Genomic DNA, 18,671 nt, shown 5'->3' on the forward strand with positions numbered 1-18,671 from the left:
GACTCAAATGGAGCATCTTTGTAGTAGAGTTATAAATAGATATATTAGATCTCATTAAATTGTCATGAATAAATGCCTTAAACATGCATGCATGTAACATACTCTCTCTCTCTACCTGTCATGCAAACACAGCAGCCTCTCAGGACCTTTCAGTGTTTTTTTACATCTCTATATGGTGTTATGACTCAAATGGAGCATCTTTGTTGTAAAGTTATAAATAAATATATTAAATGCAACATCTCATGAATAAATCAGTGATGCCTTACATGCATGTAACATACTCTCTCTACCTGTCATGCAACAGTATGCTTCTGTGGTATTAAGGAGCAAGATGCATTGTGCTAAAGTGTGCTGTTTCAGTGGTCATTGTCACAATAAACGAGATTCTTCTCACCAGCATATGATTATGAGGCCAGATGGTGGCCTAGCTCACTATGGCTGCCCTCCCCCACTCTCTCCATTCATGGCTGCACACTTGCCTCCATAGGACCTTTAAATAGCTTCTGCAGCAACCCATCACTGCTTATAAACCTACTGCAGCACTATAGAGAGGTGCTCTATTATCAGGAATTTGTTTTTATTTGAACAAAACAAAGCTAAACATGGGCTGTTTGTACATGCTTAAAAACAACATGCACCTACACCTACACCTTTATCATTTACTATTTAGACAACAGAGGGTGTCTCTAGCACATCAGCACATGTTACCTTCACTGTCATCACTGTCGCATCTCTCCAATTAAAAACCTCAATCAAGCCACCAAAACCTGTGGCCAACAAGATCACAAAATCATGTTATCCACATAATTAAAATCGGTATTACATTTAATAATAATAATAATAATAATAATAATAATAATAATAATGATAATAATAATTTAAAATATATATATATATATAAATTATACAATATAATTGGATAATGAGAACAAATTTGATCCTTATATCCCTGACCATTGCTATAAGTGTAATATCCATCAAGGTACTTTATATCACTGCTTGTGGGAATGTGAGGAGGTTCAACGATTTTGGTCTGCTGTGATACGATATATCTCTCAAATGACCTCTTCTCCAAAACCTTTAAATCCTAAACTATGTACAGTATATTAAGCATTTATAATACAGATGATTGTTCTCAAACCCATAGAGAAAGAAAAATGGTTGACCTATGTCTACTACAAGCCAGGCGTTCGATTGCTCTGTGTTGGAAAAATGTTGGTTGACCCTCTCTTAGCCACTGGTTGAAAAACTTAACATCAAGTTTGGCTCTTGAGAAACTCACATATGTAGTTAGGAAGAAAGCTTCAGAGTTTTATGACTTATGGGAAATGCTTTTGGACTTTGTTAAAAATGGTGACGTTGAAGAGGAACTAGAAGTGTGACGTCAGTGAGAGTTAGAATGACTAATCTATTGGGAGGAATATGTGAGGAATATGTTTACTTTGTTTTATGTTTGTGACCTTATTTCATTTATTTATGTATCTATTTTATTTATTTAGATTATATTTTTATTGTAAATATATATCTCTTTAACTTCATGTTTAGCTATTTACTTTCAAGTAAGAATTTTTATTATTATTATCATTATTTTATACACTGCCATATGTTATATAATTTCGGGGAAAGGTTCCGTGTTCTATGTATAATGTGTTAAATGTATAAAATCAAATATATGTTAAAAAAAGAATAATTATATCCATTATTTTAAGAAATTAATTGGCAGTACCAGAAATTCAATGTTTGCTCACACAATTAAAAGTTTCCTAAAACTGTCCACAAGTTTAAAGGTGTCAATATCTGGAGACAATCTGTTATGTGTGTGATGTGTGTGTGCCTGTGGCTAAAACCTCGTTTCCACAGCATGGAAGAAACAATTTCTCTCTTACCACATTATCGAGCCCACTAATGTCAAACTTCACCAGAATTCCCTGAAAAGAGAAACTAAGGAGAACAACTCACTATGGATAAGGGATGATTTCCAGTAACTGGATTATTAAAAGCTGGATTCACTAGAATTCTGTGTAACACATGAAAATGAAACTCCTGGATGTCTTTCCTGATAAACATGCTTGTTCAAGCTGGCTTGGACTGTCCTCAGTCAACCTGCACCTGTTTTTTGTTAAGATTCAACAACAGGTCTGTAAATGATCTTCGTCCCCATTTTTTCTTCTTGTCTTACTTCCAGTTTACAATTCAGCTCAGGTTTAGATGGTGATATTTATTATATGGAAATATTTTTTATAAATACATAGAATTATACATTGCTTTTTAAAGGTTCTCTATTCAATATTCAGAGAATTGATATAGCAGACCAAACGACCAGAGATGCTCACAAGTCATTTTATGCAAGTCAAGTGTCGAGTGTCTTACGGTTGTAATGAGCGTTCTATCATCTGCTGCATGTCATCCGGTCTACTTAGAACACGGCACAGCTATATCTGAGGGATTCAAAGCACGTACGGCATCGTCACTCCTTTATCTATTAGCATACAATATCAGCATTGATTAGTTGTTTGGTATATGATCACTTTAAACTGGCTATTGCAATGCAATATGAAAAAAATAAATAATAATCTTTCCTTTAAAGTAAATAACTGTATTTTGCCACTAAAAATGGATATAGACTAACGTTACGCAGGGTAACAGGAAAATATTGCTAACATTATTAGGCATTCAATAATAACTATAACCTATCTTTCAACAACAGTTAGAGTATAACTGTATTGTATAATTACACTGGGTCTCCAACTAATGACACCTTATAATCTACTGTTTAACATATTCCTCAAACCCAGAGATGCTCACATGTTATTTTTTTGCCAGTCGAAGTCAAGTCTTAAGTCACTGTGTGTGCAACTTAAGCGCAACTTGAGTCCAAGTCCCCATCTCTGCAAACAACTATTTGCTATGTAACGATATAGAGGAGTAATGTCTACCTGAGCAGAGAATGAAGTCACTCTCCCTCTGTGTGTGTTGTAATCAGAGCTTCTCCTTATTTTGTTGACATAGCTGGGCTGGCTATGCAAGCTTTTAGTGCATTTTAGCAAAGAGACGAGGGGATTTTTTTGACAACAGCCACTGCCGCCATTTTGGACTGAAAACGCTTATTATATATATAATATTTAATTATTCAACACAGGCCATTTCGATAGAATATGACAATAAAATAGAAATAATTTTGATTTACTTTTGTGCGACACTCTTTAGGCGGATATTTTTACTGGCGTCCAGTCGCTTTCAGTCCAAAATGGCGGAGGCGTAGCGCTGCTGCTGGGTGCTGATGTTGCAATGGAATGAACAATTGACTTTCACTTCTTGTCAATATACGTTCTTTGATAGCCATGTGGAGACAATAGATATGCTCTTAATTTCATATTTAGCTCCTTTAAGTACTTAAATCATCCTCAGTGCCTCCCAAAACCTTAAACAACACCCATTTTCATTTATATGGCAAGTTCAATAACATGTTGTATCATGTTTTGTTGTATAAGATTGTTTGATCAAGACTTCTATGTTTGTGGAAGAAGCAAGATAACTTCAGCTGTTGTTCCTGTAAGAGATTCCACCGAATGTCAGCACGTGAGGTGCATTGAGATTTTAACATATGGCCCCTTCAACTTTGTAATCTCTACCATGCTTCAGATATCAAGGCAACAACATTTCAGCCTTGCCTAACAAATCTGATCAGCTGTGTGAGTTGTTAATAAAAGGTTTTGGTGTACAAAGCAGCCAAATCTCACAGTGAGAGAGGGCCCCTTTTGAAAAGACTGATAACTTTGCCAGGCAAACTGGATCTTCTGCCTGGTTGCATAATATTAATTGAGGGTCTGTTTACACATGCAAGTGAGGCCAAATGAATAAAGTGCCTCTTTAGAGGTACAGAAGCAATTCCATTCTTTCCACATTATCGAGCCCACCGACGGCACACTTTCCCACGGTGCCCTGAAAAACAGAAACTAGGGGAGCAACTTCCAGTAACTGGCGTAAAAGCTGGGTTTACTAGAATTTAACAAATGAAATGAAAGCAGCTGTTCAAGGAGTTGAACGGATGGTTTTCTTCTGGAGTTGTGTTTACACCTACCATGGTACCATAAGCCCCATCATGTGACACAGAGGGGCGGGCAGGGGGTCCAAACAGAGAAAAGGAGTTAGGCACAAGAATGTACCCAGAGATGGAAACAAGAGTGGGAGTGAGCACAGCCAAGTTACAGAAGCTGGACTTAAATTAAGGTAAGAAAGTGCCTTTATTTCTTAGTCTATCTTTAGGATATCTTTACTTTTAAAGGGTAAGACTGCCACTATTCTATTCTTATATTATCAGCGGCAATTTCCACGAAAAGACCAAAAATGATTAAAATAATTGAAGTATTGTGTACTGTTGAGATACAGCCTGCTCGTCCCTCTGCCGTAGAATTTGTAGTGCTATCCAAAAACTATTAAATTGCATTGTGTGATAAATTCCTTCTTTACAATGAGCATGGCCAGTGCAATTATTCCTCTGATGATATGTAGTCACATATCAAAATGCAGGTATGGAGTTGTTTTAAACTACACTACATTTTGCCATGTGTGTTGTAACAAGATAATATGTCACGCAGTGCAAAAATATGGCTCTATAAGTATGTTTATTATTAATTCAGGCATGAAGGCAGATGTTGTATCGGGCTTCAAAGACAATAACTGGACAACTTAACTGTTGGCAGCTGTCTCTGTAGGAAATGTGTCGATTGTAATACAATTATAAAATAAGTCCGTTTTTTAATTCGTTTTTTTGATCTGTTGTTTTAAGTATTTGCAGATGTTTTAAAGGCCTCAATCTGAGGTTGCAGTTACAATATTACATTACATTATATCAATCATTTTAGATCAAAACATCGACTGCTTTATGAACAAACAGACAGAGGAAAATGGCTGAGTGGTTGGTTTAGTATTACAGGAGAAATACATAATGTCAGATTTTGATGGGGAAATGTTTTTTAAACCAAAGGGTTTATTTTCTTTTGCAGTACCGCTAAATCTACACTAAGTTTTCTTAGAGATTCCCTCCAGACATAAAAAAAATACTGTTTGGAATATGAATTTGCATCTGATTTGGTTTTTCCACAAAATAAATAAATTACCTAGTTAAAAATCATTTATTTCAAAAGTTTAACTGTTGACATAAAATGTCTCTGAAAAGTATGAAGGCTTCAACTTTCCACAACACACTTGTTTAAGCTGCAACTGGCTTCCAGGTGTGATGACTCATACCAACACAGCTTAAAACTGAGATTTAATGAGGTCAGAGAAACTTTACTCTTTCAGCAGATTAAATGGAAAAACAGCCTTCTAGTGTCAAACTCATCCTGGACAGTATACGTCAAACATTCAAATGAAGCAACAACAAGCGAAACACTTGTTGTCTACTTCTGCAGGCTGATCAATGTTAGAGACTGGATTTTAACTGAGATCTGACAACTGCTGGCGTTTTGGCTGACTGGGCTTCACATCAATGATACTGTGCGTTCTTGTTAGTATGGTGTTTACATTCCACACTGATCATTGATATGATGTCCTTTGATGGAATTTTTGTCTGAAATTCAAAAGAGCAAATCTGTAGACCATGAAAAGCAGACTGGGTTTGGACTAAAACTAGTATTGTATCTAGCTGTAAAACTTTACGTGAATAAAACAAACACACACAAGGCTTTCATCCAGGACACCGCTGTTCGTGTCACGTGCGTCACGTAACAATCAGCTGTTCGTTTGTGTCCCGTGTTCTCAACGTTCAATGTCATTTTCACTGTACAAACGTAGTAGTTTTAAGCCCAACCATGCAGTTCTTTCCTAAACCTAAGCAAGTGTTTTTGTTAAATTCACAACATTAAACACTGCGACCGAAAAGTGACGCAGAGGGGTCTGACAAAGTCTCAGTATATAACGAGTTGGGATGAGAACCAGTTGGCTTGGGAGATGGATTGATGCGTTGATGGTTTTGGTCTTTTCATGGAATTTGTTATAAATAAATATGGAATATTGTCAGCTTCATCAACAATGACGTTACATTTTCTGAATCATTTTTGTTTTAGGGCACACAACTACAGTAACTATTAAAAAAACTGCAGCTGTAGCAATCTTTGCTTGCTGGTAGCACAAATTCTAAAACTGCTGTTTTGACTATTATAGGAGGCACTGTTTGTTTAGGGGGATTGTAAAGCTCCTAAATTGGACATCTGCAACCTGCTAGGTTTACAACTAGCAGGTTGCATGAGTGGATTTATGAGTGAGTTATAAGCCGGTTATATTAGATGCATTGCATAAAAAAAGTAGTAAAAGAAGTAGTCAAACTACCTAACCAATTACTGAATTGAAATGTAAGTGGCTGCATTTATATATGTGTATAAAAGTCTAATGAAAAGAGTCTCATACTGTAATTCCTTTGTGTGACAGGTGAAAGCCGCTGCACAATAAACAGTGTCGAGATGAGCGCGACAATGAATGTGACAGGAGTCTACGAGGGAATAGCTAACAACTACACTGAGGGAAATGTCTCTAGCAATGGAAGCATGGGCGTCCTGAACATCCCCGCCTCCCTAAACAGAGCCATCGACTTCTTCGCCATCGTCATCCTCTTCATCACCATGATATCCCTCGGCTGCACGATGGAGATTTCCAAAATAAAGACCCATCTCCTCAAGCCAAAAGGAGTCGCCATCGCACTGCTGGCCCAGTTCGGCATCATGCCCCTGACTGCTTTCTCTCTCGCCAAAGTGCTACAGATGGATCCCATCAAGGCGGTGACGGTGCTCATCTGTGGCTGCTGTCCAGGAGGAAGCTTATCAAACATTTTCTCCCTGGCCATGAAGGGTGACATGAACCTCAGGTAATCTCTCACTGATGTATTGATTCCTGACAGAAATGTTCCAAGAGCCTTGTTTTAAATGTACAATTTAAAACATTTTAGGCACGTCAGTCTAATAATGCTTCTTCTCTCTGTGACGTCCTCCCAGCATCGTGATGACTACTTGCTCCTGTATCGCGGCGCTGGGTCTGATGCCTTTGCTGCTCTATATCTACAGCCAAGGCTTCCCAGGTCTGGAAAACGCCGTGCCGTACGTCGGCATCATCTCTGCTCTCGCGTTCACCCTGCTGCCTTGTGCAATCGGCATCGGCATCAATCACTACAAACCAAACTACTCATCGGTCGTCAAAAAAGTGAGACTCTTGAAATGTGCCTCACACAAACCTAACCTGTTATAGAAAGCCCTTTTTCACAGGCAGACACTTTGACTTGTCAGAAGAGGAAAACAATACCAGGACCCTGAAACTGAAGCAGCTAAATGGAATTCAGCCATACTGTTTTCACTGTGTTTTCCAGTCATCACATGGCGGGGGCGTAATTTGTGTTCTAAATAAACAGGAAGCCGTAGTCATTTAATGCTAACTAAGAGCAGACCTTAAGCCTCCAGATGATGTCTGCCACATTTGGAAATAGGGAAGAAGAGAGAAGTTTCGTGCTTCAATGCTGAGATGCTACGGAGGACGGGACCTGCCAACATAAATAAATAAATAAATGACTCACTAGCATATGGTTGATCTACGCACTCTGATCTCATGACTCATGTTTAATGACAGCCCCCTCATTTGTATAATGAGGCAGAAATGCATAAATAAATATAAAAAGAAAAGAAAACAGAAATAAATAAGTTTGGGGAAATAAATATGGGAAGGAAATGCAAAGGGTTATGGTTAAAATCATGCAGAAATAAATAAATTCATAAATTGTATTAATTACATACAATTTAATAATGAATAAATACATTTAAAAATAAGTTAAAAAAAAAAATAAAAAAAATAAACACATTTAAAACTTAATAAAAATAAATAAATTAATAAATAAAAGGGAAAATTAAATGGAAGAGTAGATAGAAAAGGGAAGTTATACCAAGATAAATAAAGAAGCAATTTATGTCACATTTGATCAATTAATGAATGCCTACATTTATTTTTTCATATTTTTGGTTCATTTAATGGCATATTTATTTATTTATCGAGTCATTTATTTATTATTTTGGCAGGTTCCGTTGATTCAAGTACCATTTAGAGGAGATAAATTGACTCTTGCTTTCACTTTCTCTACAGGTTGGTCTCAGCATCCTGATTGTCTCCGGCATCATAGTGTTCAGCCTGTCTGGTATCGCCATCAAAGACGTGATATGGATGGCTCTCACGCCTGACGTTCTGGTCGTGGCTGCACTGATGCCACTGATTGGCTTCACGCTGGGATACGTCATGTCTGTCATATGCAGACTCAGTCCACGGTAAGTGAATAGACGCTCAATGTACCCGTCTTTGAGTTGCTTTCTTGGTTTGTTTAATTTAAGGATTTTTTGGCAGCCTGAAGAGCTGAAAGTATCTAGTAGTATTTCATGAGAAAAATGCATAAATTAGAGAGAGAAATTAAGATAATTTTGTGAAGCAGATTTTTTGTGACCCCTCAGTTTAATCGGGGACCTCCTAGAGGACCCCGTCCCCCAGGTTGGGGACCAGTGGTGTTTACTTGACTATTTCCATTTCATACTACTTTATACTTCTACTCCACTACACTACAGGGGAACTTATGTTTATTACTCCACTACATTTATCTGAGAGCTTATAGTTACTATACGTACTACTATATGGGTTTATAAAATATGATGCAGTTATAGATTAAACTAAGCAACAGTAAAAGTAAAGTTATAACAGTAAAAAGCTACTTACACATTAATGCATCAGTAATAATAATAATCAAATAATATATGCATTAGTCAAACCCTGCAGGAGCCATTTGTCTGTTTTATGAGTACTTTTACTTTTGATACTTTAACTACATTTTGCATGTAATCATGTTATTTCTTCTGGTAGCCATAAAATTGGTGCATTTGAGTATGAAATCCAAATAATGTAACATCAAAACTAATCTCTTTTTAGATGCAGCAGGACAGTCTCCATGGAAACAGGGTGTCAAAACATCCAGCTGTGCGTTACCATCCTAAAAGTGGCCTTTTCCCCTCAGGTCATCGGACCCATGTTCCTCTTCCCTCTGATATACTACACATTCCAGTGTACCGAGGCCCTTCTGCTGACCCTCTGCTTCAGATGTTACCAAGCGTTCAAGCCACCAGCTGAGGGTAAATGTCACAGCTGCCTGTGTGTTTTTGTACAACGAGGCTGGGAGGAGGGCTGGAGGGGTCAGATGAGCAAATGCACTCTTTTGAATTGAGACCAAAGAAAGCAGAAGTCTAATATCACCCTTCTCTTACACAGACGCTGTTGACGTTAAACAAGTGGAGGTGAAGACGCAGCCATGAACGCGTCGCAGATGACAGCGCAGTGCTGGAGAGGTGAACGAAGAAGAGCTGAATCCTACCTGCTGAGGATGCGGTGACTCGGTGCCCTCACAGTCTCCACATCATCTGCATATTCTTCACTCAGGCCTGTGATACTGACAGAAAGACTGTTAAAGCTTATGCAAACACTAATACTTTAACTATTGTTTACCTAATCAGTTCTATACAATGTTAACTCCGGGTAATGTGCCTGTTGAAGTAGGAAGTCGATGATTAAAAGAAATGACATTTTGTATTTATATTTTTGTATTCAAAATATTTGGTGTAAGACTGAAATCTGCTAATTTTATGACTGACACCTTGAGAATGAATGAATGAGTTTATAAAATCTATTGACGTGTCATTTGCTCTTTTGGGACGTTATTTAATGCTTAAATACTAAATCCATCTCAGGTGTTTGAAGATTTGAAAAGCGGTCTATGGGTGCAACTAAGGATTATTTTCATTGTTGATTAATATGTTGATTATTTTCTTGATTAATCGATTAGCCGTTTGGTCTATAAAATGTCAGAAAATGGTGTAAAATGTCGATCAGTGTTTCCCAAAGACGTCTTGTTTTATCCACAACTCAAAGATATTCAGTTTACTGTCATATAGGAGTAAAGAAACAAGAAAATATTCACATTTAAGAAGCTGGAATCAGAGAATTTTGACGTTTTTTCCTTAAAAATGACTCAAACAAATGAATCGATTATCAAAATAGTTGTCTATTTTATCGTTGCAGCTCTAAAGCGGTCTAATGAAAAAGAAGGATACAGCCAATTTGAACACCTCAAATAATATTTAATCAAATTGGCCGCATGGTATATACAGAGTAAACTTAACTTAAAACTTTTTACATATATTAAAATACCATCTTCACAAAACACACAAAACAAAACATCCATTCCTCAGTCCAAAAGTAAATCCAATGGACGGTCAAACAAAGTGAACACTGACATAACACTAATCTGTACACTTGCTCGTTTTTGTGTTGGAGCTTCCCCAACCGTATTTACAGTGTCACATGTAACGTGCCTGCAGTAGAATTAAAAACTGAAGCGGCGAAGTTAAAAGTTTCCAAGCGCTGTGGAAGCATCAAAAGAAGCCATGGCTGATCAACAGCGTTCTGGACACAAATAAATAAAATACACATCTTAATTATCCTGTTTACATTTAAACAGGAATTTCCACGCAGCCTGAATAAATTAAGAGAATAATATTTTCTGGTGTACAAGTGACGTGTCAGACAGAGCCACACATAATATCACTAAGCAGTGGAGGCATTTAACTGACATTCATTTTTAAAATTCCTTATTGTACATGTTATAGATACCTGTGCATAGAAGTGGAAAGCTAAGGCCATCGGGGGGCAAAGGTATGAGTATAAAGAGAATACATCTGAACGCTTTGCAAAGGTGAAATGTAGTAAATGCAGACCTGAAACAACAAGTCTCTTAAAATGTTTGCCCTCAATCCAATGAAAAACGCAGCAGAGTGAACTCTAGGTTGGACAAGCAGCCTTAAACTGTACAGTGACATGTGGAATGATGTGAGTCATGATTTAATAACACCTTAAATAATGATTTATAATCACAAAAATCTTTGAAGACAATGCATGACTTGGACAACAATCTAGATAACCTGGACTTCATGCATTCTTTGCCGATGTGCGACTCAAATGGTGCGATATGTGGTTAAAGAAAAAAGTAAACAAGACACTGAAGAGATTATTAGCTCCCAAAATGAGTTTGCAGCTTTGCCCGTTCAACTGAAATACATCAGTCTTTTTTTTTTTTTTTTTCACCAGCCTTTAAGACACACTCCTTCAGGAGGTGCCTCAAACTGAGCTTCAGACATTAGACGTACATACATAGTGTAGGAATTCCTATAAAAAAATGTAAGCATGTATGTACATGTGAATCCCTTCTCTGCTCTCCTTTGGGATGGACCGAGGAACTATTTCTGAGTGACCCACAGCTTCACTCAGAGCTGCTTTAGTTGACCTCGTCTGTGTTGACGAACTCTCAAGAGGCATCCCGCTCACCAGTACAGGTCAGTAGCAACGCCGGTTGTCTCAGGTGTGTCCAGAGACTGCTGCATTTTTCAGGCCTCCTTCAGCAATGGCATGTCTGTAGATAGATAGATAGATAGATAGATAGATAGATAGATAGATAGATAGATAGATAGATAGATAGATACTTTATTAATCCCGAGGGAAATTCAAGTTTCCAGCATCACAGTTCCATAGTGCAAAAAGACAACAGACAGACATTTGCATCAGTACAGTGGGGACTTTAACGGGCGAGATCTTTTTTTTTTTTACATCATTCTGTTGATTCATGGTGGTGTTGCTTATGTATTCAAATCCAAACATTAAAATTGTCATTAAAGTATGTATGTTTTAGTGTCAAAATGCTTTTTTCCCCCCGAACCACTCTAAAAACTTTTTCCCACATGACCTGATGTAGGTTTCTGCATGATGTTGCTGCTATATATACACAGTATATATACACATCCTTATAGTCAGTGTATTAACTTTACATAAACTAGCTTAGATGGCGGTCGGCACACTCCCAGTTTGGAGAAGCAGACAGGAGTATTGGCATGGAAGCAAAGCAATGTACTGCTGTGTGGACGCCAGGTTAGTTCGGATCCAAAAGTCACACAATAACAAACTAACTGATCGAGGCAGCGTGAGACCAGAAACTCCCGTGTTCTGCGAGATAAAATGACTGTTTTTGTGAATGTAGTCTGGTTGCTTTGAAGACAGTGATATAACAGCTAAAGTTACCTGTTGGAAAGGGCTGTCTGATGGCGAGGTAAAGCGGGAAATATGCTAAATATAGTGTACACTTAAACTGATATTGTTTTTTTTAGGTGGTTAAAATCCGCTTTTCTGCAGCTCCTGTCCACAGCCACTTTACTTCGCCGTCAGATAGCCATTTTCCGCCAGGGAACTGAAACCGTTATATCGCTCTCTTCAAAGACACCAGACTACATTCACAAAAACAGTCATTTTACCATGCAGATTGTGGGAGTATACATACAACCCCGCTTCAAAAAATCAAAACTAACCCTTTCAGTTATTTCCAAAACTTAGCACAGTTAACTTTGACTCAGCTAGTGCTAGCGTTCACATGATTCATAACGTCACTGATTAGCTAACTTTAGTAACCCGTGTCACTGTTTTTTGCTTACGGCTGAGTGGGCGTTTTCATTTGAAAAAACAGAAAAGAACGCAGACAGAACTGCCCTTAAAGTAAGTAAAAAGTGTGTTTGAAGAGGGCTTTACCATCAGAGTAGTCTGTCTCAGAGTCCAGAGACAGGCTGTGTTGGTCGCTGCCTGCAGACGGCCTTCTTCGTGAGGATGAAGGAGCTGCAGCACCTGCATGCTCCAGGACCCAGGTAGAGGATGAGGGTGAGGGTGACGAGGAGGATGAGGACGGTGGCACAGGGTGGACCACAGCCATCTCTGACTGCTGCTGTTTGAGGGAAGAGGGCCTAGAGGGGCCAGCCTCTGGCGCCGTGGCATGCTGACCCTCAGACAGCACTATCTGGACTCGAGACTCAGAGCTGGGAGCTGAGGCTCCACTGATGTTCACAGCCTCCTCATACGAGGGCAGAGTCACCTGGACTCCTTCCACCATGATCGACACGGGCTGGCCGGACACGCCCTGATCACGTCTAGTTGTGGAGAAGCACAACAAAGTTAAAAATATGTGAACTCGTTACTTCTACGACTATTTTCCTGACTGTTAAGCACATTCTGTATTTTGAGGGCGGACTCACCGATGGAGGGACTTGAGTTTTGGCTGCAGAAGAACAAACAGCACCACCAGGAGCAGGATGAGGGCCACTGAGCTGGCTGTGGATGCCACTATAGACAAGGCGGGCATGCCTAACGGTAAAGATGGATTGCGGTCTGTGAGAAAGACAACAGTTGACACAGTTATGTGTACAGAACTTACTGTCATTATTTATCTAGTTGTCCAAATGTGTAATCTAATTGTTTTTTTTACCTTGCTCCATGAGGCAGCTGAGCTTCATTTGGCTGTCCCACTCTCCAAACTGACAGGTAAGGTATTTATAGTCTCCCTTCAGAACATAGCCTTCATCACAGAAATACTCAATCACAGTGCCATGAGAAAGTCTTTGGCATGAGGCGGGGTGGCAGGTGAAGCCCCCGTTCTCTGGCTGAAATGGAGGCTGGCATACTGTCCCATGGAAAGAAAGGAAAACAAAAAAATACATCAACTTCACTGATGCATGTTGTTTAAGCTAAGCTATCAGTGCTAAACTGTTTTGAATCATATTTGAAGGACAGGAACTACTTTGTGTCGATCTGTAATAACTAGGGCTGTCAATCAATTCAAATATTTAATCGTGATTAATCGCATGATTGTCCATAGTTAATCGTGATTAATCGTAAATTAATCACACATTTTATATCGGTTCAAAATGTACCTTAAAAGGGAGATTTGTCAAGTATTTAATACTCTTATCAGCATGGGAGTGGACAAATATGCTTGCTTTATGCAAATGTATGTATATATTTATTATTAGAAATCAATTAACAACACAAAACAATGACAATTATTGTCCAGAAACCCTCACAGGTACTGCATTTAGCATAAAAAATATGCTCAAATCATAACATGGCAATTTCAAGCCCAACAAGCAACAACAGCTGTCAGTGTGTCAGTGTGCTGACTTGACTATGACTTGCCCCAAGCTGCATGTGATTATCATAAAGTGGGCATGTCTGTACTCGTGGGTACCCGTAGAACCCACACTCACATATCTTGAGGTCAGAGGTCAAGGGAACCCTTTGAAAATGGCCATGCCAGTTTTTCCTCACCAAATTTGGAGCGTTATTTAACCTCCTTCCCGACAAGCTACACCCTCCGGAAGAACGATTGCTTTAATGCCTTAAAGAAATTAGTGGTGTTAAAACAAATTTGCGATTACGCGTTATTTTTGCGTTCATTTCGACAGCCCTAGTAGTTACACATCCGAAATGACACACAGAGTTACCCAAGTCTCCATTCTCGTGCCTCTTCTGTTCAACCTCTACATGCTACCACAAGCTCACATTATGAAAAACAACTAAATATCTTGTAGAGGTTTGTCTTTACCGTCACTGCGTATACAGCGAGGAGGTTCAGAGGACCAGTGTCCCAGTGCGGAGCAGGTGATGATGCTGGGTCCGTCTGGCACGTAACCAGGGTCACAGCGGTACTCCAGTACTGTGCCCACACGGAACGAGCTCCTGTTGGTTTCTGTCAGATTAGTTGAGCCATGCTGCACCGTAGAGGGTCTTATACAACCTTTAAAAAAAAAAGGGACAACAGTCAAAAATACAGAAAGGAAAACAATAAATACAGAAGACTCCAGTATTGTCTGCTGTTTCACTAGGTGTCTTCTTGGTGTATCTGTTTGTCCAAGGACATTCTGAGCATGCTTCAATCTGGGCAGCATGTTGGTCATAATATTTTTGTTTTCGCAGTTGCTGGATGTTGATTTAAAGAACAAATCTGTCTGACCTCCTGTGGAGTTGGTTTGTGTGATCACAGACCCTGAGGTCATTTACAGGAACACTTCAACTTGTTTTTGCTGAATCCAAATCAACGTTATTAATGTAAACAAACTGTAGATGTTAAGAACGCAGACGTAAACCGAAATATAAACAGGAAATACTTACAGTAGGGGTGAAAATGAAATTTAAAAATAATATAATACAAAAGCAGATACTATCTGTTCATTCAGGGTACAGTACATGTTGATACCAGGCGTAAACTGGGTCAGAAATGCAGGCGGTACTATGAGGGGGTTTGTCTTTACCGTCACTGCGTATACAGCGAGGAGGTTCAGAGGTCCAGCGTCCCAGTGGGGTGCAGGTGAGGATGCTGGGTCCGGATGGCAGGTAACCAGGGTCACAGCTGTACTGCAGTACTGTGCCCACAGGGAACAAGCTCCTATTGGTGTCTGTCAGATTAGTTGAGCCATGCTGCACTGTAGAGGGTCTTATACAACCTTAAAAAAGGGACAGTCAAAAGTAGAGTTAATATCTGTAAATAGCTTATAATAATAAATATAGGCTTTCATTTATTTTACATTGAGCTTTACAGGTAAAGATAAAACAGGTAACAGAGTTTAGCACGGATAAAAGAGAGTTCAAAATAGTACAGGAACTTTAATAACAATTCAAATAAGAAAAGAGCTTAACATAAAAATTTGTTTTGAAGACTGTTTAAATGAAGACAGTACGAACTTCCACAGCTGAGACTGTTGATAGTATTAAGACTATCTCTATGTGGACTGGTTTATCCACGAAATCCAAATATTTGGGGCATTATTTTATTGACAGTTGGGTGTTTAAGACTAATGTATAGATCTGAGACTGAGGACTGACCAACCTTGGCTCACACAACTGATCTGCATGGGGCCGTCCCACTGTCCATCCTGACAGGTCAGGTAGTTATAGTCTCCACTGAGAACGAAGCCCTCATCACAGAAGAATTCGATCACAGTGCCGTGGGAAAACATCCGGCAGGGTGTTGGGTGGCAGGTGTAGCCTCCATTTTCGGGTTTGGAGAGGGGTAGACATGCTGATGAGGGGGGAAAAATGCAACATATAAAGTACCAGCCCAATTTTAAAAATGTGTTGTGTGTTTTTTAGTTTAGTTTTATATGTACGCAACATTGGCTAAAAATCATTACAGAGATTTAAGTGGCGCATAATTAAATGTGAAAATAACTGGAAATAAAGATGGTTTTACTCATGAGGGAAGGATTTTAAATCAGGTTAGCTGCTCACAACACAGTCCTCATTAGTGGTGGACAAAAAAATATCTTACCACCACTGCGTATACAGTGAGGAGGGTCCGAGGTCCAGCGTCCCAGTGTGCTGCAGGTGAGGATGCTGGGTCCGTCTGGCAGGTAACCAGGGTCGCAGCTGTACTGCAGTACTGTGCCCACAGGGAACGAGCCCCTGTTGGTTTCTGTGAGGTTTACCCAGCTGTTCTGGACCATGTACGGCCTCACACATCCTGGGAAAGAGAAGAACACAGAAGAAGAAATTCTGTGAAACCGCTCAGGTTTTCAGTAGAATTAATACAACAAATATTTTGAGCCTGGTTTGACACGTTACCCAGTGAAGCCAGAGTGATAGAGACACAGAATGACCTATGGTAACCATCTGTACTAGAAAGGCTTTGCGGTGGCACCACATGTGCTCAGAATGTGTCATGGCAGTCCTCCTATTATATTAACATTACAATACTGTGAAGAAGTTGAAGATTTGGTGTGAGTGGTGAAGAAGTTAAGGTCAATGGGCCACCACAATCAGTAGGATTAATCTCCTAGAGATCATGAATATCCATGACTAATTTCACAGCATTAGTTTTTGAGATACACTGCCATGGAGCAAAATGTTAACGGCTGCAAAGAGCAACCAACAAACAAACTGTATTTAAGGCGGATTGGCTGTGTCATGGTGGATATCCACTTAATCAGGTCAGTATCAGCACCTGTGCTGTCTCTAGTGTTTCCTTTCCTATAGGGTGCTGCAGAAATGAGTCCTAAACCTAAGAACTAAAAATGCTAACTCATGTGAGTTAACATGTTTGCACTTCCGGTTCCCTCATCTGGAAGTCAATGGTTTTTTGATTGGGTTTAGATGCCTGATATAAGGTCTGTAGTTAACAAAAACCCCACTTGTGAATTTTGAAGTTTTTACGTGTCTTAACAAAGCCCGTTGCTAACTAGTGGCTATATAACAAAACGTCATCACGATGAACACTAGTCCGCCTTTAGCTTAGTGGTGGTGACGTGAAGTCATGAGCCCGTGGTGTAGTTCGTCTATAGCACAATGTTAGTTGTTTTTTTTGTTTTTGTTTTTTTACTTCTGGCAATTGCATTTAAACTTCGAAAATCATAAAAATGGTGTTTATTAATGAAGATTATCTTGCTGAACAAAATGTGTAAGTATCATATATGTTTGTTTGCCACAGAGCTTATTTTCTGCAATAATCCTAACATGGTCTGGTCACACATTAGACAGGGGACTTATTTGTTTTGTCTACTGTACTGTGGCTTTTAATGAATTCCACAACTTGTTAGCTTTAAGAATAGTTCATTATATGTACAGTAGTTACATTAAATATTTCATTAGTGAACTATACTAAAAAAAATAACACATCAATGGCACTGACATATCAGGTAGTTATAGGGCTGTTTTATTAGTGATGTACTATTGTTGATAAATACGCTGGGATAAACGGTCATGTGTTGAAATCAATGTTCACCCATTTGATCTGTGTCATGACAAAGTTGATTTGATACTGTTTCTTCAGCAGAGAAAAGAAAGGTTAATACAACACAGACATAATCCATAACACTTTGTATTGTATATTATGTGTATTTGTATTGCCTCTTACCTGACCCTTGCCCAGTGGACACTGCAGTCAGTACCAGCAGCAACAAGAAGGACCGTTTAGTGGCTGAGGTGTGGGCCCAAAAGGCTTTTGATATTGCCTCTATCATTCCATTGCACATCTTCCCCTTGCAGAGTCAACTCAACCTGGTATGATGAGAAAAATAATGTAATAATAAAAAGGTATTATATATCATGATGGAAAATCCAATCCCCCATAATAGCCTTCACCATATGCTGTCACCTGCCTGCTTGCAGGTACTCTGCAGAGCTTGGACAGCTGCCAGCGGAATGGGTGTGATTGTGGTACAATGACAAAACTGAAGGTAAAAAAACAACTAGCAATAATGATATAATCTTTTATACCAAGCTAGTGTTAATTAGAAACCACCAATTCCTCTATTTGGATGCCGTTATTTATGTCTTTAGCTAATTATAAACGACTTTAGCTGATTACATCTCCCACATATTAAACATAACTCTGGTTCTGAAGGATACACACCCATTTTCAGTGCCTCCTCATTAGCTCTGATAGCTACGTTTGATAATACAGAGAAAACAAAACAGCACAGTTACATACCGACTATATCATGTTGATGATAACTAGCTACCACATTCACATCCAACAGAGCACATCCTAGCTGGGTTTCATTGTTAGGTTAGCTAGCTACACTGGGATCATCAATAACAGCCTTCTTAGCTTGCTAGCTAGACATGAACAAAAGCGTTACCTACCACAAAACACTGCCTCCAATCCTCCACCCTCGTTTCCTCACACTGTCGACATGTATCAACAATATCTCCGCTACATCGACGACGATGATTTAACGAGGTACTGCTACAGCTAGCTAGCTCCCTATAGGCTAGCTTGTTACCCGCTATGCGCT

General features: G+C 39.1%; 2 protein-coding genes across 3 annotated transcripts; one reads left to right on the forward strand and one right to left on the reverse strand.

The window, feature by feature from the left end:
• Positions 1 to 4,085: 4,085 nt before the first annotated feature.
• On the forward strand, positions 4,086 to 10,119 carry LOC141783186 (hepatic sodium/bile acid cotransporter-like). Its single transcript, XM_074660296.1, has 6 exons — positions 4,086 to 4,230; positions 6,430 to 6,862; positions 6,990 to 7,194; positions 8,122 to 8,300; positions 8,950 to 9,149; positions 9,286 to 10,119. Exons 2-6 carry the CDS (start codon positions 6,462 to 6,464, stop codon positions 9,327 to 9,329), a joined length of 1,029 nt encoding a protein of 342 aa, XP_074516397.1. The 5' UTR covers positions 4,086 to 4,230; positions 6,430 to 6,461; the 3' UTR covers positions 9,330 to 10,119.
• Positions 10,120 to 10,130: 11 nt separating this feature from the next.
• Positions 10,131 to 18,659, reverse strand: LOC141783184 (sushi domain-containing protein 4-like). 2 transcript variants are annotated; one of them, XM_074660285.1, is made up of 10 exons: positions 18,520 to 18,659; positions 17,789 to 17,931; positions 16,208 to 16,399; positions 15,767 to 15,958; positions 15,192 to 15,383; positions 14,486 to 14,677; positions 13,370 to 13,564; positions 13,140 to 13,272; positions 12,643 to 13,034; positions 10,131 to 11,479 (listed from the first exon to the last, which is right to left on the reverse strand). In XM_074660285.1, exons 2-10 carry the CDS (start codon positions 17,904 to 17,906, stop codon positions 11,454 to 11,456), a joined length of 1,632 nt encoding a protein of 543 aa, XP_074516386.1. In that variant the 5' UTR covers positions 17,907 to 17,931; positions 18,520 to 18,659; the 3' UTR covers positions 10,131 to 11,453. The 2 variants fall into 2 exon arrangements, 1 of the variants encoding a protein (XP_074516386.1); XR_012597226.1 differs by lacking the exon at positions 10,131 to 11,479 and adding an exon at positions 11,589 to 12,445 and having other exon boundaries at positions 12,488 to 13,034.
• Between the last annotated feature and the right edge of the window lie 12 nt (positions 18,660 to 18,671).

The sequence above is a fragment of the Sebastes fasciatus genome, chromosome 15, assembly GCF_043250625.1.
Source record: "Sebastes fasciatus isolate fSebFas1 chromosome 15, fSebFas1.pri, whole genome shotgun sequence".
NCBI lineage: Eukaryota > Metazoa > Chordata > Actinopteri > Perciformes > Sebastidae > Sebastes > Sebastes fasciatus.